Source organism: Maylandia zebra, linkage group LG15 (assembly GCF_041146795.1).
Source record: "Maylandia zebra isolate NMK-2024a linkage group LG15, Mzebra_GT3a, whole genome shotgun sequence".
Taxonomy (NCBI): domain Eukaryota; kingdom Metazoa; phylum Chordata; class Actinopteri; order Cichliformes; family Cichlidae; genus Maylandia; species Maylandia zebra.
Window position 1 is genome coordinate 1,258,018 of NC_135181.1, and position 19,452 is coordinate 1,277,469.

General features: G+C 45.1%; 3 protein-coding genes across 7 annotated transcripts; 1 reads left to right on the forward strand and 2 right to left on the reverse strand.

The window, feature by feature from the left end:
- Positions 1-285: 285 nt before the first annotated feature.
- On the reverse strand, positions 286-8,327 carry pla2g7 (phospholipase A2, group VII (platelet-activating factor acetylhydrolase, plasma)). Of its 4 annotated transcripts, none has more exons than XM_012916622.3 (11): positions 8,193-8,327; positions 6,626-6,753; positions 6,268-6,418; positions 5,911-6,004; positions 5,742-5,810; positions 4,483-4,654; positions 3,762-3,875; positions 1,827-1,918; positions 1,479-1,649; positions 1,237-1,385; positions 286-1,047 (listed from the first exon to the last, which is right to left on the reverse strand). In XM_012916622.3, the coding sequence occupies exons 2-11, from the start codon at positions 6,719-6,721 to the stop codon at positions 947-949; spliced, it is 1,209 nt and encodes a 402-aa protein (XP_012772076.1). In that variant the 5' UTR covers positions 6,722-6,753; positions 8,193-8,327; the 3' UTR covers positions 286-946. The 4 variants fall into 4 exon arrangements, with proteins under 4 accessions (XP_012772076.1, XP_004542325.1, XP_004542324.1 ...); XM_004542268.5 differs by lacking the exon at positions 8,193-8,327 and adding an exon at positions 7,234-7,382; XM_004542267.5 differs by lacking the exon at positions 8,193-8,327 and adding an exon at positions 7,086-7,227.
- On the forward strand, positions 7,565-14,600 carry ints9 (integrator complex subunit 9). Its single transcript, XM_004542271.3, has 17 exons — positions 7,565-7,929; positions 8,226-8,353; positions 8,438-8,498; positions 8,622-8,684; positions 9,003-9,142; positions 9,287-9,373; positions 9,568-9,688; positions 9,788-9,922; positions 10,399-10,510; positions 10,637-10,817; positions 11,084-11,144; positions 12,649-12,820; positions 12,914-13,038; positions 13,468-13,635; positions 13,840-13,938; positions 14,019-14,156; positions 14,241-14,600. Exons 1-17 carry the CDS (start codon positions 7,921-7,923, stop codon positions 14,412-14,414), a joined length of 1,974 nt encoding a protein of 657 aa, XP_004542328.1. The 5' UTR covers positions 7,565-7,920; the 3' UTR covers positions 14,415-14,600.
- Positions 9,208-19,213, reverse strand: glrx5 (glutaredoxin 5 homolog (S. cerevisiae)). Of its 2 annotated transcripts, XR_013093075.1 has the most exons (3): positions 18,782-19,213; positions 17,572-17,796; positions 9,208-9,349 (listed from the first exon to the last, which is right to left on the reverse strand). XR_013093075.1 is itself a non-coding variant. In XM_004542266.5 (2 exons), exons 1-2 carry the CDS (start codon positions 19,077-19,079, stop codon positions 17,624-17,626), a joined length of 471 nt encoding a protein of 156 aa, XP_004542323.1. In that variant the 5' UTR covers positions 19,080-19,212; the 3' UTR covers positions 16,585-17,623. The 2 variants fall into 2 exon arrangements, 1 of the variants encoding a protein (XP_004542323.1); XM_004542266.5 differs by lacking the exon at positions 9,208-9,349 and having other exon boundaries at positions 16,585-17,796; positions 18,782-19,212.
- Positions 19,214-19,452: the final 239 nt, after the last annotated feature.

Sequence of the window (19,452 nt, forward strand, 5' to 3'; positions counted from 1 at the left end):
GTGTTTCTAAAGCTCTCCAGTGGGTTGAATTGGAGTCTTTGCTAGGGCAGTTTTGGCCCTCGGGCCTTATATTTGACACCTTGTTGCTTGTCAGTTTTCTCCTTTCTCCCATTCACAGAGCGCCCGGAGCAAGCTTCATAACCGAGACAGGTTTAATTCACTGCCTGTTTCTGTCGTCTTGTTGCCTTAGTATTTTAATTTGTGGACTCCCTTTAAAGATTGAATTTTACAGCCTTACTGCCACAAACTGATCAGTGAAGTGTCTTTAAAAATGAGTGCTAAACATTTGTAAAGAAACCAGATTTATTGGATTTCTGTTGTGTATAAATGAAGTGTATAAAAGTTACATAGCACTGACCAAGGAAAGAACTGTACGGTGGCTTATGGCCAATGGGATATTTAAAGCAGCTTTTTAGTGTTTACAATATTCATTGAAAGATGTTCTTGAAGTTACTGGATGCCTTTTACATGCTAGCTTGTCTAATCTTTATCACATAATTCTATAATCATCTTTTTCTATTCTATAACTTAAGATTGTCATCATAGGCCGCATTACATAATCACACAGCAATCAGAGTACCTTGTCTTTGCTCAAAGGTCCAAAGAGGTACAGAAACATTTGGATTTATTTACACTAAAAGATAAAAACTGATTACAAAGATTTGTTCAAGAAATTGCAGCTAATAGTAAAGATGTCACCAACAGTGAGAAGAAAGTTTCAAGCTGCTCGTATGCAACATTCAGGCCTCCTGAAACAAACACTACGCTGAGTGCTTGGTCCATCCAGAAAAAATAAATCCATCCTTTGAGGTAGAGATTAGATTTCCATCTGATTACTGCTTAAAAAATGCCAAGTAGGCCTGACTTGACATTTTAAACCCTTTGCACTGACTCCTGCGCCCAAGACGAATGTGAGAGGCCACAGTATAAGAGGCACAGAGCCAGTTCAGATGGCGGACTGAAGCAAGTTGACATTAGTTCCTGGGATGAGGTTTTCATCTTCTCCGTTGATCAGAGGGTCCCACTGGTTAAAGTTCTTCTCCAGGCCTGCAAGAGTTTTGCACAGAGGAAAGGGGAGTAAGCAGAGTTCAGTCGATCTCTCAGCCAACTCCTCACAGCTCAGCTGATACTGTACACATCTTACTATTAATCCTGTAAAAATGGCTTTAATGTGCCCACAGCTGTGTTCCTGCATTACATGATTAAATCTGACGAACGACTAGCAGGAGCTCTTACCGAGATGGCGTTGCAGAAACGCTAGTGTTGCTTTATTGCACAGGTCTATGGCGAGCTCTGGGTCGATCTCTCCTTTGAGTTTCATCAGCTTCCCAATCCAGTTGCCTGTGAGAAAGGTGAAGTCTGGGAAACTCTGGTGGACTGTACCTCTGAAAGAATGCAGGTGAAGAAGAGACATCATCACAAAATCAGCCCAAATTACCCCCAAAGTCTCTGAAAGTGCAGCAGACCAGTACTGGTACCTGATGGTGATCATTTTCCTCTGTATGACGGCCGAGTCGAGCTTCTTCATGCGGCTGATGTTTCCCGCCCACTGGAACTTCTCTGAGTTGATGAAAAAGATTGGCTGCTTCACCCGAGGAAAGATCTCATCGTCTAAAGGAGTCATCCAGGAGTCTAGCGCTACTCCACACCTGTTTATACGATAGCAGGCCAGGGTATTACTTTTAATAATCTGGGTCTGTTACTGCTGCCTGTAACACGTTTCTAATTTATGCTAAGCAAAGTGAAATGCCCTCATGCACACAGCTCTAGCCCTGCAGACATTATGGACAATAAGTGATAAAAGACTGGAAACCATAAAAACGTACTTGAATTTAACCTCTTTACACAGAGCCTCTATGACTGTTGCTCCTCCAAACGAATGGCCCATCACTGCTATCCTGCACAGGTCCATGGAGTTCTGTTACCAAGAACATGAGAGAGAATTAAGAAATCAGCACAAATTAAATTGTACTCCACTGCGTTTCACATTTTTCCTGATCACAGATTAAAGTCTGCTGATGTTCTTTATGCAAAACAGCATTTCATGAACTTTGGACTCTGCAGCTGATAAGCTGAGGCTAACACAGGTTTTTTCCTCAGTGCACTTTCAAAAGTCATCTGAACCTAGTTGATGTCATTTTATTGTTTATACACACACGGCAGCACAAAAAGTAAGAACTTTGTGTTTGATGCTTCTTGCCAATAATCTTCTACAGCTGCAAAGTATATTTGGTGCCACGTTTGTAGGGAAACACATTTGTGCGTTGAGCAGCAGAGTTGAGTATGCGGGCCAATGCCAAACAGCTTATTCTGTGTCGACTCTTGTGTGGCGTTGAATGGGATGAGCAAAGTATGAAGAAACAAGACATATCGGCAGTTTAACAGTGTTTTTCACAAGTCAGCCAACAAAACCAAAAGTAGTGGTTGAAGAATGGGAAGCTATACCACAGCACTGCGTGACCAGCACGAGGAGCAGGTACCATGCTGTTGTGGCCGTGTATGGTTCTTCCACATGCTGTTGTTATGACTCTTATGTCTTCAGAGTTCAATAAATGACACCAAATAGAAGATTTGGCAACTTTTTCAAACTTGTGGCAAAATGTGGCACCATTAAAAGGGGAAATAAATAAGCCTGGTCTAAGACTTATTGCCAATCAAGTCAACTAAATGAAGACTTTCGGTGCCAAGCTCATATATAAAAACAAAAAGTGCTGGTAAATGAACTTTGGAAGCTCGAGACTTTAGGGAAAGTTGCAATAACCACAAAGATACAACACTGCTAGAAACACTCGTTGGTCTTCTAAGCATCACACAGCAGGATGCAACAAACCCTGAAACAGATGTTCCAAATGTACAAGTTGAATTTTTGTGAACTAAGAAATGATTAAGAAATTGAACAAGTGCGGGAATTGTGAAGTGGGCGTGTCCTACGTTAAGGATGTGCACACAGGAAGCAGTTCACTCATCAACCATTCATCGCTTTGGAGCTGATGTTTGTTGCAGACACTCCGTGCTGTACATACTTGGCACCTGCCCCATATGTCAATCAGCATCATCTTTGCAATACTTCACCTCAAAGCTTAGAAGAGTTGAGTGCTGGGGTTAGCCTACATCGCTTTGTCGGTGGTTTCTTCGCCCAGCTTGAAGTTGCACCACTCTGTGGTCTCTGGTCAAAAACTTGCCGTTGCTTCCTGATCTACTCTTTAAACTTTTCTCAGTTTCAAGTTGAGCAATCGAAGCAGTGAAGAATACCCCTGACTGACACACGACAGGAGTATAAATGGATTGGAAGTTGCCTAGGTAACCAGAGGCTGGAATGTCTGCTTCCTACGACGGGGGTCCACACAGGATCGCTCAGAGCACCGCTTTGTTGCCGACGGCTGGTTGCTAGGTTAACCCTTTAATGTATGTACCACTCTGTCATGTGTCAGTAACCAGCACACTTTGCTCTCCCAGGTATCAGCATCAGCTGTTCACCTCGAAGGTGAGAAGAGTTCAGCTTTAGCTTTAAACACTGTAAAGCTAAGAGGCTACAACTGTTGCCTTTTAGCTTTGATCAAACTTTGATCAAACTTCAAAGAGACTTCTGCATTTCCTGGAGCCTTGTGACACTTGCCAACTTGCCCCATGCTCGTGTTACAACGACTTTCTGCGTCTTGTGACACATTTCCATTATTGTGTTTGCTACCACACACTGCATGCATGCATGCATGACAGCTGTCCTGCATGCATGTCACAGCCAGAGGTAACCAAAAGCTTACCTTCAGCGTTGACCAGTCAAAGTGCGTCTCCAGAACATTCTGCACTGAGATTCCTGAGTTGATTTCAGTGAGTTTATCCAGAGCCAGAATGCATTCATCTGCTCTTTGTTTCACCTGAAAGATGAAACAAATGAATTCATTCTGTTTCTTTAAGGTGCCATTAATATTTACCTTTACATTCATGACATCTGTACAGATACGACAAACAAAACCATCTTTTTCCCCTACTATGGGATTTATATACTCCCGGTCTCCCTAAACTTTTGTTTATGGTGGGCAGCCAATCAGAGGGAGCTTCTCTTAAAGGGAGGGGACAGGAAGTTATAGTGGAGCTGAGCTGCTGCACTTGGACCCAGTACAAGATAAACCAGGATTGTGTTGAACTGTGAGTTTTGCGAAGCTACTCTGATGAACAGAAAAAAAAAAAAGAAATATCCCTCGCCTTAATCGTAGATTTAAAAAGCCAACTGCTATCTGCAGTCCCTCATTCCTTTCAGCTTTAAGATAAACGGGATGTGACCACACGCTTGCCGTTTAACGTGACGTGCCCAGATGAAAATAGAAGAATGTCAGCTAGAACAAACGAGGATGTGGTTTGATTTTAACATCAGTGCCAAGCTGCCTGTGAGTAAGCGGGTATGAAGTTCACATCTTATGCAATCAAGAGACTGAATTTTAAACCCACAGAGGGAGTCTGTGGGTAATCTCTGCGACAACATACTTGTTTGTTTCTGAGGGGGAATTCGCTCTCTCCGTGCTGCAGAGCTCTGTAGTACATCCACTCCTTTACCAAGTTCTGTTGGGTGGCACCGGATGATTTTGTCAAACTTGCATTTGACCTTTCTGACTCTGGCTTCTCACAAAAATAATACGTAGCTGACGCCGACTGGTCTCTGTGGGAGAAAAATAAAACCATAACCTGTAGTTCCAGCCCTGGGAACAGATATTACTTCCTTCATGTTACTTGGAACAATTAGGGTTTAGACACATGCAGAGGACACATCCTGTTTGAGGCAGCGTGTGGCCCTCTCTCTGTAAGAAGCAAAGTCACTCTCATGTTGTTGCTCTCACACTGCAGCCGTGTGCTCTGTCTGCGGCTTTGTCAGCATGTCGCCGGCTGCTAAAATTCAGCAAAATAACACTTCCATCACCGTAAGTGACAGGCCAGCTGTGGCCATTATGTTCATCTCCATATGGTCCCCCTTGTCTGCATACTGAAAAGAATTGTGATGAGCTGGTTCATACCATTGTCTGCACACCCTTTCCACTCTTACTCCACACATAAACAGACAGCCAAGCAAACAATAGCAGAGGACAAACGTTCAGCTACGATTTCCTCCAAATGAAGATGACAAAGAACACCGATTTCAAACTCATTTTACATCGTGGGCCACATACGACCCACCTTAAGTGTGGGGACCACTTAAGGTCAGAAACTCCTATTTCTGCCAGTGTAAAGATGTTGAAACAATTAATCCCTGAGATATCTTCATATGAGGAAAAGAAGTGCAACTGCAACAGTTTGTCTTATTTTACACATGTAACATAAAACTAAGAGAAACACTGTTGCTAGCTCATTGTGCACACTGTCATGCATTTAGAATAATGTACTTTTCTATAGTAAAAACATCTATAGTAGATGCTCGAAAAATGGGAACTTTTCTGTCATTTAATTTTTTGTATCTATCAGTAACTTTCTGGTGTAGCATGGACACAATGGTCTGCAAAACTTTAAATACAGTTAAAAGTTCCAAATCCATAGAGATGAGAGAACAGAGCCTTTATTTGTCAGTTGCCCACAACCGAGATGACAGACCTTGCCGACCGCACATACACAACATCACACGCTTTCCAGCGGGCCCGATTGGAGTCTCTGCCTGGCCGATTCTGGCCCCTGGGCCCTATGTTTGACAACCCTGCTATAGAACAGTTGGCGCTTAATGGCATGAAAATGACATATGAACTAAATTGGAAAATTACCTGTGTTCCACTGATGCCACGATGAAGCCCTGAGAGGCCATTTCTGCACATATCGCTGAATACAAGGTCCTGAGAAACAATCACAGCAGCCACAGTGTGAGCAGAACTTGTAACGGGTTATTGCTGCAGGAGTGATGAAATAAAAAAAACAAATGCATTGTGTGTGTACCTAAAGGCTCCCAAGCCGTGGGAGAAGATGATCACGGGACATTTTTCATTCGATTTAAATGGAGCATCCAAATAGGCTGGGATCTTGAAGGACCCTGAAATAGATGAAAATGAGGAACATTCACTTTGCCTATTTTTTTAAACCACATTAGAAAATGAAAGAAACCAGCTTTCTATTTTTTTAGTGACTAAAGTCATATAATATTGCTGTCCTGACCAAATACATTTGACTTTTACACCACAGAGAAATGGACTGTCAGGTTGGAGGTGGAAGCACAAGCACACAAGACTTGAGAAAAAATAGTCAATTTTATGCCATGAAATCATTAGAAATACTGGATTTTCCTAATTTATTCACCAAAGAGGTAGTTGAAGATCCTTTCACTGAGGGCCCTGTTCATTTTCATGAAGTCAGCCAAACCATTAAAGTACTCCTTGTATGGGACCCAGTCAGGCTTCCCTGCACTTTCCATCTCCTGACAGGGATAGTACAGCCGGAAGAAGGTGCCCTGTTGGAGAGACAGACAGTTCAAGCAACTCAGCAGAAGGCCATTTGCTCCCGTGATGTCAGCAGCCTGTTTGGCCCAATACCTGCTTTCCATAATACCCGTGGGTACCCAGCCCAGCATCTGCAGCACACTCAAGAATGTCAAATACAGATATGTGACCTCAGCTGTTACATGTCAGCACGAACAAAGGTTTTCTTTTGCTTGTACCTCTGCAGTGTGGTCCATCATGAAGTCAGTGCAGCCCACAGCGTTTGGGCCGTTGCCTGGAGGGATCCCGAGGTGGTTACTGCAGCTGCTGCCCATGGTGAAGAAACTGAGCGCGGACCTCCTGTGGTCTGGCAAATAGAAACACACACACGTGTACATCAATACTGCTGCTCTATAAACGGGAAAGATAACAGCACTAAAAGTCGGACTATTTCTGCACGGAAGCTACTGACTGCAATGAACATGTGTATACGCAGACTGTATCATTATATCGTTTATTAGTATCAAATGAAAGGCAAAAACTTCTTCACTGTGGTAACTGTAACCAGCCGTATATGTCGCGAAGTTTACCCTTGATCTAACCGCAGAGCCCCACACAATCGCACATTTAACTAAACGGGTCGAAGTGTTTGTGCTGTCAGTTAAAACAAAACCCAAAACGTGGCGTGTTAACTCCTACCTGTCCTCGCCCACGCGTTAAATCTCTTGACTCCTAACTGAACAAACCCTCCATAAGAAAACATCGACTAGCGCACTTTCGACAGCGACCTAACCAAACGTCCACTCTAGCCGCCGGTAACACTCGTTAAATAAAACAAAAAGCCTACCGGAGATACAGAAGTGCGAGCGCTGCCCGCTGTTTCTGCATCGGTTTCGCAATAACACCGTGGACTGACAGAGCAGTCACCGGATAAATGTACAACTTTGGGAGTGGTTAATGTTTTTGTCAGCTAGCCGCTGCTAGCATAGGAGGGGGCTAAACCAGAGTAGTGGATGAACGGTGTTGAGTCACTGTTGCAGTCCTGCCTTTGCCGGCCTAATGGCGTCCCCCCAACTGAAACCTTAATGACCTACATGTCATATTATTTAACAGTTGGCAATCATGCTGCTATCATTACTGTAATTACGACATTGGCGGCTCTAAATATAAACTCAACCAGGCGTATGAAATTGTGTTAACTGCTCTGTATACGGCTCTGGTTTATCGCAGCGACTCTCAGCTCTGGGATCACTTGTTTACAACAATCATCGACCCTTTAATTCATATTTTCATTAATATCGTGTGAGCCAAGGTGCTGTTGCCAAAGCAGCTGCATATAAGCGCTGGCTTCTCAGTGAAAATGGCATTTTAAAGTGTCTGTACTTTCGATGTGACTCCGCGTCTGTTGGGGGCAGCAGAGGGCAGCCGAGCGGGAAACAAAGCGAGGAGGGAGCAGAAGAGCGGTGGAGAACGATGCTGCGTTAGCAAAGCTAACTGTTTTCAACTCATTTATCAGCAACTCCTTGTGTTAAAGATGAAATTGGTGAGTAAAAAGCAGATCAGTGAAGAGAACAATGAATGTAGGAATCGTCGAAAATGATTAACTTATACGCACCCAAAAGTGACTGTTAGCTGGAAGCTAATAGCGTTTTTTGGTACAGTTGAATAAAGTTTAATAAAGGCGAGCAGCGAACAGCAAGTCAGTACAGCGTGAAGTGTTTAACTATGCATACGAAAAAACGGAAACACAATCCCCTGGTGTCGTGTTTATCCTGTTTTACTGTATCTTTGTACTCCTACACACACCTGTGATTTTAACGGTGCATTCCCTCCTTGCAGTACTGTCTGTCGGGTCATCCTACATTGCCCTGCAATGTCCTCAAGTTCAAGTCCACCACTATCATGTTGGACTGTGGATTGGACACCACCTCTGTCCTCAACTTCCTGCCCCTGCCTTTGGTGCACAGGTGAGTCACTGACAGGAATTCATTCACTCGTGGATAACAGATATGTTTTGCTTGATGATGATGATGATGATCCTTTTTTTTCAGTCCAAGACTTTCCAAGCTCCCTGGTTGGGTCTCTAAGGATGGAACAATAAATTTGGAAAAGGCACGAGAAGCTGTTTGTAATGTGCTTAGGTTACTTGGCGTGTATTTCAACTTACTGCAGTTTTTTATGAAGATGTGCCGATTTATCTGTGGGGGAAAAAACTGTTTCGCCTTATGCTTGCAGGAGCTGAAGGAGTGCGCAGGGAGGGTGTTTGTTGACGCACAGCCAGAGTTCTGTCTCCCTGAGGTAGACATCCCTGATACTTCGTTTCTGCATCAGTGTTATAGCTTGTGCTAGAATGTCTTTCTGCAAAACAGGGGCCACTGTGAAGCATCAGAGTTGCAGCAAATCAACCTATTTTAAACAAATAATAAGAAAGAAAAAGAAACCTGATAGGCCTGCCACAATTGACAAGAATAGGGGAATCCTCTCCGAGAAATCAGTTACTATGATCAGAGCAGTGTGATTACCACGTCTTTTACCTTCACAGTAGACCTAAAACATAAATCTTAATAAATACCTGAAGTACCACAATGATATTTATTTAATCTGAATAACCCACAGAGAGAACTGTTGGACCTGTCCACCATCGATGTCATCCTAATCTCAAACTACCACTGCATGATGGCCCTGCCTTACATCACAGAGCACACCGGCTTCACTGGGACAGTGTACGCCACGGAGCCCACGCTGCAGATTGGCAGGTGACAGATGCAGGGGATGAATACCACATCTTACTATTTCTGTATTATTTGTGTGATATCATTATTATTTTATTTGGTAAAATGAGATACAGGTCACACGTCTTCGGTTGCGTTTACGCTCGTTCTTCCTCCTTCCTTCCTTAGGCTGCTGATGGAGGAGCTGGTGAACTTCATGGAGAGAGTTCCTAAAGCCCAGTCTGCCACGTCCTGGAAGAACAAGGAGATACAAAGGTAGTCTAGTTTTGTAAAAATATTCTGTGTGTTTGCGTTTTGTCCGAGTTGACACATGAAATGCAGTTACTGACTTTGTTTTAGTCATTTTTGAAGTTTCATTTTCCATTCACCTGTCTGGTGTTTTGTTACACCTACACTAACAGGGTGGTGTAACTCCACCGTTCAAATGAATACTTGTGTTATTGCATTAGGATGCTCCCGGGGCCGCTGAAGGATGCAGTTGATGTGTGGATGTGGAAGCGATGCTACAGCATGCAGGAGGTTAACTCTGCACTCAGCAAAGTGCAGCTTGTGGGTTATTCACAGAAAGTGGTGAGAATTGATTCTGTCCAGGAGATATTTAAGATTTCACATTTTTGCTTTCGTGCAGTGGTGACTTCTCGTCTTTTTTCTCGTTTGTTTTTCTTGCAGGAGTTGTTTGGAGCTGTACAAGTCTCCCCTTTAAGCTCCGGCTACTCGCTGGGGAGCTCCAACTGGATCATCCAGTCTCACCATGAGAAGGTGTCCTATGTGTCTGGCTCATCTCTACTCACCACACATCCTCAGGTAGGCCAGCAGGCGTAATGCTTCACCATTTCAAAGTCTCCTGGGCGCAACCCTTGAAGCTTTTTTCCTGAGCTGAGTGATTTCTGTCATATTTCGGGGCTGTTTACAGAACAAACTGCGTGTGCAGCAGTCAGGGAGGGGGGTCTCTGCTCGTGCAGCTAAACCACGTCGTTATTGATTTTTACTAAGGTGTCAAAACTTGTCATTGAGGGTCCAGCGGAGGTCATCACATGTCGTCTTTATGGGGGAGAAAGTTAAAGTTTGAAGGGATCGAGGACAAAACCGTCACGATCTAGAGTGGAAAGAGTGCAGTCCGTTATTTGTTTAGTCACAGATTTCCTTTTTCCTGTGCTCAGTTTCTTTTGGAAGCTAAATCTTTAGGCGAGTGTTTGTCAGTGCACGCTGTCATTGTTTGAATCCAGCCTGTTCTGTCCTATCACAACTACTCTGCAGTTTCTCTTCTTCTCTGCTCCCAGCCCATGGACCAGAGTTCCCTAAAGAATAGTGACGTCCTCATTCTGACAGGCCTCACTCAGATGCCTACTGCCAACCCAGACGGCATGCTGGGAGAGTTCTGCAGTAACTTGGGTGGGTTTTAATGTAGCGCTCAGATTTCTGTGGCGTGTGAAAAGAACCAAACGTTGAAGTCATTCTTGTATCATTTAAGTGGAACTTGAATGATGTTGTCTGTGCTTGTTCTTCTGCGTTCTGCAGCCATGACCATCCGGGCAGGAGGAAATGTGCTGGTGCCGTGCTACTCCTCGGGAGTGATCTACGACCTGCTCGAGTGTTTGTACCAGTTCATAGAGAGCGCCAACCTGGGGACCACGCCCTTCTACTTCATCTCACCCATAGCCAACAGCTCGCTGGAGTTCTCTCAGATCTTCGCCGAGTGGTGAGCGGCCGTTTATCGAAAGCTTCTCGATTCTGTGGTGAAAGTTTGTGATTTTAGGTTTTACTGTTTTTCTTCAGCATGTGCTCGGTTAGCTTGTCCTCATTTTTCCACGTCTTCCACAACAAGTCATGATGCAGTCACTCTGATAAGTAGGAACACAGTATCGATGTTTTGTTACTTGATAGGAGTGCAACAAACAGCAGAGAGACGGTAACGTGTGACTGTGGAATATTCCACGTGCTTTTTCTTTTTCTCCAATATTTCAGGCTTTGTCACAACAAGCAAACAAAGGTTTATCTCCCAGAGCCGCCTTTCCCACACGCAGAGGTGAGTCAAGAACACTGGCTGTTAGGCCTGGGCCATATCATACCGCTCACGGTAACACCAGTTAGGCAACGATAAGAAAATGAAACATGGCGATAGAACATGGGTAAAACGTGCATGCGCAGTACCTTTGTTTTCATACGCACATGGCGGCGACGCAGAACGAGAAGAGCGAAAGCGGATCGTTGAATGAAACAGATGAACCTGAACTGGTTTGTAAAAATGCTGCAGCTTCACTGGTGTGGAACTGGTTTAGCTTTCGTCCGTCAGATACACAACAAAGCACTATTTTTGGTAGCGCATGCTAGCGGGCCGTCGTTATTACTGAACCGATTTTAGTGCACGGCGCTCGAAATTCTGTCAAAGGTTTCAGTACGACTTTGCTGAGCTACGAAGCCGCACCTCTTGATGGATTGTTGGAGCATTATGGCTATTGTAGGCGGAGCCTCGCAGAGCGATACGTACTGTGCTTCAACATAATGTTACCGTATTGTGTGTGTTTAACCTCTTTAAGTTGTGTGGATGTTATACATGGTTATGCTGAGGACATGTCGGCCAGTTTCCACTGGAAATGCCTTTTGGTTAAACTGTCAGCGAGGAGTTTGCACTGTTACATTTTATATAACTTTAATGCAAAAAACAGCTGCTTGTTTAAGTGAAAATACATTGTTGGGTCTTTTGCACTAATAAAGTATTTTGTCTCGCGTTAATTATATCGTCAGTTATATCGTTAGCACACATTTTCAAATATATATGGTGATAAATATTTTTGGCCATGTTGCCCTGCCCTACTGGCAGTGCACTTCTCCTTTATACTGAAAATAATCATTATCTTATAGGGAACCCACTTTTTTTTAGGTTTTTAACTTGAGGTCCCAGTGGAGGTCATCAAATGTCGTCTTTATGGGGGAGAAAGTTAAAGTTAGAGATGGACCGATCTGATATTACGTATCTGTATCGGTCCCATACTGACCTAAATTACTGGATCGGAGAGAAATAAAAAATGTAATCCGATCCGTTAAATATCACAAAAGCACCTCACAAAACTTGCGACACGGCGTAACTCGGCTCATAACCTCAGCACGTCGGAGCCGTGTGCGTCACGCGATAGAGCGGCTGTGGCGTGCGAGACCTGTTGGCGGTCTGGTTGAGCGTTTGGAGCCTCGCTACCAAACCAGCATTTCATCTCTGAGGAAGTGTTTATGTTTTATGCAAATTCATGTTTGGTTGGAGAAAACTTTGAATTGGAAAGCATTAGGCAAATAGTATGTTCGACCAGGCCAGTGCTGTCACAAGTCATTAATAACAGATGACATGTAGCCATGAGTTGCATCAAATGTGAGTGAGATGTGCTTTTGCCTGGAGCGCATCATACCTCTAACACACGTTTTAAAAAGCAGAGTCGACTGATACAAAGATACCAGGATGAAAACACAAGTACACCTGTGGAGCTGGTGACGAGGTCACGTTGATAAACTGGTGCTTGAATGTGCTGCTGATGTTTCAGCTCATCCAAACCAACAAGCTGAAGCACTACCCCAGCATTCACGGAGACTTCAGCAGCGAGTTCCGTCAGCCCTGCGTGGTTTTCACCGGTCACCCCTCTCTGCGCTTCGGGGACGTCGTTCACTTCATGGAGCTCTGGGGCAAATCCAGCCTTAACACCATCATCTTTACTGGTAATTACAGCTATCGCTACATCTCTCACACGTGACTAAAACAAGGAAAGCCTGAGCTGGTAATGTCCTGAGTGCCTGATCTTTCTCACTCAGAGCCGGACTTCTCCTACCTGGATGCCCTGGCTCCGTACCAGCCGTTAGCCATGAAGTGCGTTTACTGTCCCATTGACACACGGCTCAACTTCCACCAAGTATCAAAGCTGCTCAAGGAAGTCCAGGTATGCTGTTAGCACCTGATCTGATTATGAGAGAAATACACAGAAATAGAGCCGAGACTAAGGAACGATGATTCTACGATGAGGAGGGAAAGGCTGCATCATGATGCTAGAACTGTGCTGTGCCATAGTGACTGAGTCTGTGAGAGCGCTGTGGGTGAAACGGGAGAATGGAAAGCAGATTTCCAAGTTAACAGACAATATACAAATAAAATGGCAGAACAATGTGAGCGTTCAGGGCAGAGCTCAGGGAAGCAGCGGGTCTTGCTTAAGATTTGAGGGATTTGATCGAAGCATCCCTGTAGTTCCAGGATGGCCCATTCGCAGCACTAGTTCTCGTTTAGCTGTAGCCTTAATTTAAATGTTAACAAAGCCAGCTTCAGCCGCTCACATTTGTACTCTGTGTGTAAAAGCCGTGTCTTCTTCCTGCAGCCTCTCCACGTGGTGTGTCCCGAGCAGTACACCCAGCCTCCTCTGACCCAGTCCCACCGCTCCGACCTGATGTTGGAGCTGCAGCCTCCTCCTATGCCCTACAGACGCTGCTCTGTTCTCAACCTGCCCTTCAGACGCCGCTACGAACGCATCTACATCCTGCCTGAGGTGAGGCCCCGAAGAGAAGGAAGTCAAAACTCCTCAGAGATGGATCTGAGTTTCTGGCCACAGAGTATCTGTTGTATCTGGTGAATTCTCTGATCACTATGACAACATGGCGTTTGATCAGCTGTTTTTATTGAGAAATCCTCTCGCTGTCAGAAAGCAGGCGGACGGTTTTAATTGCTGAGAGTCGTATTCTTCTCTTCCTAGCTGGCCAACTCCCTGGTGCCCTCTGAGATCAAACCCGGCGTCTCTGTGGCGACCGTGTCTGCGTTGCTGCACTCAAAGGACAACAAGCACACGTTACAGGTGAGCCCAGAATGCTTGCACTTCCATTAGAGAATCAGCTGATCAGAGCTCAGCTGCATTTGTCTTTCATTTGTTCCCAGTCGGTGCCCAAACCCCCTCCCATGCCCCCCAGCAAGAAGAGGAAGCGGGTGATTGAGGAACCCCCCGTAGCGTTGGCCCCTAAACCCATGCTGAGTGGAGCTGTGGCCCTGGAGGCTTTTCTGGCCACTTTGCAGAAGGTGGGAAATGTGAGCGAGAGGGCTATCAGTGTGCTGTGATAGTAGCACTAACTTAATGCTAACTTGTTATGTGCTCATTTGCAGCACGGGATCACAGAAGTTAAAGTGGAGGAAACTGCAGACGGGCACATCCTGCACCTGCAGGCGGAGGACACGCTCATTCAGCTGGAGGAGGACGGGACGCATATCGTCTGTGACAGTGAGCCACTGAGGACCACGCTCAGGGACCTGGTGCTGCGCTTCCTGCAGAAACTCTGAGCTGAATCCTGGCTGTTAGTTTCTAACAGTGTTTCTGCGTCACTGGATTATGGAGAGAAGCGGAGGGGAAGGTGTGGATGCTCAACGGCCATATTTACAGTCGTTTCACTGTACAGCATTGTTTGGTTTTATTTTATAAAACTCGCACATGTATTATTTTGTATTTAAAAGTTTTCCAGAATCGTACAGTGACTGTCGTTCATCACTTAGTCTTAGGAAAGCTTTAATAGTGGAAGCTGAGACGTTGCTCACGAGCCCGGGCTTTGTGTAGCCGGTGTGTTCCTGCGTTGTCTGACAATGAAGGGTAAAAGAAACCAAGACCTCGCTCCAGCTCCTACAACCAAATGCAAACAGTAGGGAAGAGGGTCAGCTCCACCCACCACAACTCCCAAGCTAGCAAGAATGACCTGTTCATGCTAGCACTGACTGTGCCTATAACACATGTGACACACACGTACTGCACATTTACATTTACAGCATCTAGCAAAGACAGACACAATGACTGAACTAAAGACACACAATCAGAAATATCAGGGTGGCTAAATATACATTATGTGTTGCAGTGTTGGGGACGACACCGACCTCCCCCACAGGGGAATTGTAGAAAAGGGGAGAGGCCAAAGGGGAGCACTGTTTATAGGGGTGCACCAAAGAAGAAGAACAGTGAGGAGGGGCTCCAACTGAGAATGAACAAAACTACAGGCTTGAAGGTCCTAACAGTCGGGTATAACAGGAAGGGTTTGGGGTCTAGAACACATTTTGTGTAATTATAACAATATGTCATTTATGACCCGGTTACATTTGCACAGGATAGAATGAGGAAAGCGCTTTACTCACATTCCTCAGAAGTGTTCCTTCCTGAAACTGAGTAACAGCAGGTGTGTTTTCCCAGCACACGCCGACATGACACAAGAGGAAATGCACAGTAAACATGTTCAACAGGAATGATGGCTGCATATTTAAGCTGGGCTCCCTGAACACACCAGGGCCTCTGTCAGTGTTCAGTGGTTTGCTGTTTCCACACACACACACACACACACACACACACACACACACACACACACACACACACACACACACACACACACACACACACACACACTCTCTCTCTCTTCTGGAAATGCTCTGTTTCTCTGGTGAGGAAACAAACAACCATTTCCTCCCGCCCCCTGCTGACCACTATGGAGAATACCAGTTTAAGGCACTTTGACAGCAGCTTCGTGTCTCAGAACCAGGTTCTGTGATATTCTTCCAACTACATAGACTCCAGATGTTTTACACTGAGTGTGTTTGGCATTTGAATTTGGCCTGGACTCAGACACAGTTTTTCAGCTTGATGTGCACTTACCGAGACACCGTGTGAAAGTTTTGCCTTTTAACATTTGCGTGTAACTTTTCCCAATCTCACAGTGATGAAGAGTCCTGTCAGAAATCCCTGAAGCCAGATTCAGATACTGAAAACGTTCATGTGTAGCACCTTTTTGTTTAGTTCACTTTTCCTTCACATGTGGAGCCAAAATGTCATATTTGATTTACGTCAGCATGTTGTGCAACGAATTCTTAAAAAATGAGTCCAAGTTAGACAAAAGAAGAAGTTTCTGACCTATAAACGCATTTATAGCAGATGAACGGTATCTGAGTCATGTTCACAAGAATTAGAAAAAACAAACTGTATTAAGCTGACACAGGAGCCGGGAAACACCTGCACAGAAAAACACACAGTGGGACACCAGCAGTCACGGACTGGCCTCCCCAGAGCCCCGACCTCAACATCATTGAAGCAATGTGGGATGATCCTGACAGAGAAAGCCAAGATCCAAAAAGATCTTTGAATGTTCAAGAAGCCTGCAGAACTATTTTTGGAGGATACTTAGAGAAATGAGAAGAAAGCTGAAAAGTAAAGACGGTCACAACAAATATTCCAGCAGGTTCAAACTTGTACAAAGTCAGTTTGTCTTATAAACTGTTTTCTAGTGCATTTAAAAATGTTTAAAAAAATAATCAAAAAACTAAAAACACCCATTTCTCAAATTCTTAGTAAAACCCAAGGAAGTGATGTGGCTCATGACGTCTGCACATTACTGCAAGTCTGGCCCAGCTCACAGTAAAAACTACTGTGAGTAACCCCGCTGACAAAAGACCCACATGCATGAGGCACGACACCGACAACTCATGTGTCACAAAATATTTAATCAGTGCAGAATTGATTACACGCGTCAGAAGTACATCTAATAATAAGCTGTACAATATCTTACAGTGTACTACGTGTTGCTTTGATAATACAACTGTCTGCAGCAGGAGGATCACCTACGACTGATAAATGTGAGGTGTCTGGAAAAAACAACTAAAACAACACTTCACCTTCAGAGTGAAATACAGACAGATGCAACATTAACTGCTTCGGCTGGTACACGTGTGCAGTAATCTCATCTTCAGGGTGGTTTTAAAAAAAGAAAAAAGGACATAAGGTATCAGGTACGTTACGTTTCAGCGGATCCTGACATTGACGGTTTCCACGTGGTTCCAGGCAGGAAGAACAAACAGGGGACTGTCCAGTGATCGATTCTGCAGCTACGGCCACTAAAAAACTGCTAGATTATCAGTGGCTTCATTAAAGAGAAGATATTCATACCAGCACGAAGCCACGTTGTCCCCTCTTTGTTCTGTTTCCTGAAACTACAGGCAGTGCATTTAAGAGCGTGATGACATCATTAGCCGATGAGGCCCAGGCAGCATGAATAATGACCTTAACTTAGGCGTGGTACAGTTAGGCAAGTCTAAAGCTCATCTGGTCTTACACTGAGCGTGGAGGACAGCGGCGAGGGGAAGATCGCAGAGGACTGATGTAACCAGGTGAGAGCGCTCAGGTGGCAGCTTGAACACGGTGATCACAGCCGGCTCTGTCGCGGTCAGCTGGCAGTTTGAGGTGGGAGTGAGGGGGTGATGTCACCGTTCTTCTTGGAGGTGCAGAAGTATTAAAGCTTTTTATTACAACAGGATGGAAAGACTCATTGTAACGATGTTATCGTTCAGCTCTATGGAGCTTTCATTTGGCCCGCAGCTTTTGCTTTGGGGTTCGCTCTCATCATGGGAGCCATGGTGCCCTCAGCTGTGCTGGAAAAAAGGTGGTGGCGGCGGCAGTGGGGAGGGGTTCAACCTGATAAATGCGCCTTTGGATGAGTCAGCCGCGTCACGCTTATACCCGTCCATTACTTGGACTCTTTCTCTGCGTCCAGCACTGCAGAGCGGATGCCCAGCTTCTTCAGCTCCTCCACCAGGTCTCCGTTCTGGTGCATCTGCAGAAAGATGTCGCAGCCTCCCACAAACTCGCCATTGAAGTACACCTGAGGGATCGTGGGCCAGTTGGAGAAGTCTTTGACTCCTGTGGAAGGCAGACAGCGTTAATACTACCAGTCCTGTTTCTCTGAACACCTCGTGGGTTTTAAAATTAGGCGTAGCAGTTTGGTTACATGCCTCATTAGCATTTTTAAGGAAAATCTGAGGGGTGGGGTTTTTTTTTCTACCCACTGAAACTGTAGCAAAAGCACAAACCTCCACACTCACAGCAAAGGGTCTCCAACCCAATTCAGATTTATTCATTTAGTGCAACAACAGTGGCCTCCAGGCACTTTATACTGTAAAGTAAATAATGGAGAGAAAAATCCCAACAATCAGGCGACCCTTATGAGCAAACCATAGATGGAAGAGGGAAAGATGAACTGCCTTTTAGCAGGAAGGCAGAACCAGGTTCAGTGAGGGGCCATCTGTGAGTGGTTGGGGGTGAGGGGAGGAAGCCAGGAGAAAACACACTGGAAGAGCCTCTTCTCTTAACCCCCCCCTTTAAGCCCTTTAACATCAGTATTATGTTTGTTAGTGTCCAGATGCGGCTGTAAAATACAACATTCAGACTATATAACAATATGTAAATTGATCCAATCGGCCATTATCAGGTATTTCACTCTAAACGTGGTTAAAGACACGTAGACAGGACAACAGGAGCACATATTGCTGATGTCATCTGTGAGGACGCTTCCCTGCTCTCCGACATGTCTCGTGTCATTATCGGAACAATGGGGATCGAGTCCTGACAGAGGCCGGGACTTTGATACCGATGCTAACGTTACCCCACCCTTTGGTGCTGCTGCACAACACTGATAAAAACTGGCCATGGAGTGCCGTTGACAGCTATCCTAACCGAATGCTGCTTTGAATGAGGTAACGATCAGGACCCGACACTTCAAGGATGTTTAAATGAGCTGCACCCAGCATGTGACGCTTTTTCTGCCGGTTACAAAGTAACCAAAACGGTACACGTTCACCTGAGAGGTGACAACCTGTTGCTGTCAGGCAGACTCCGGGTTACTGACCTTGTCTGAGGTCCTGGTCCTCCAACACGTTGTACGCTGCGTAGTTGTCCACGCCGTGCATCCGGAGGATCTGAACCACAGCGTTACTGAAGCCGCACATGGGCTGCGCCGGCGTGCCTTTCATAAACACCACCACTTTGTCCTTCTTCACCATCTCACCGAGGTCTTTCTGGAGATCCGCCGCCGAGCACAGGAGCCGGACTGAGGCCCACTGCGAGCGGCCGTCGGTTTGTCTGGGCAGGTAGACAGCCGGACCCGAGCGGAGACACCGAGCAGCGGATCGGAATAAACTGTTCATGGTTTGTGTTCAATTATCTCGTTACAAGAGGAGAAGAAACGTCCTACAGACGGGCCAGAGTCGGAGTAAAAACAGCCAGTCAAACTACTGTCGCCTCACTGTTACGATGAGGGGCGTTTACGTGAATGGTGATTGGACAGCTTCGCCCAGTCTTCGCCGAGTCTGATTTGCTAATGGTGGCGTCACACGTCATTCAACGCTGGCGAATGTAAGACGTTTAAAGTTATTGTGTTAGAAAATATAATAGTAACAATGTTACAATAAAAATAAGAATAATGTGGAATTCACATGTCATGTATATGAATATGGCATGTTTTCTTTGATAAAATAAAACATTATAAAAAAAAAAAAAAATTTCAGGTCACAGAAGCAG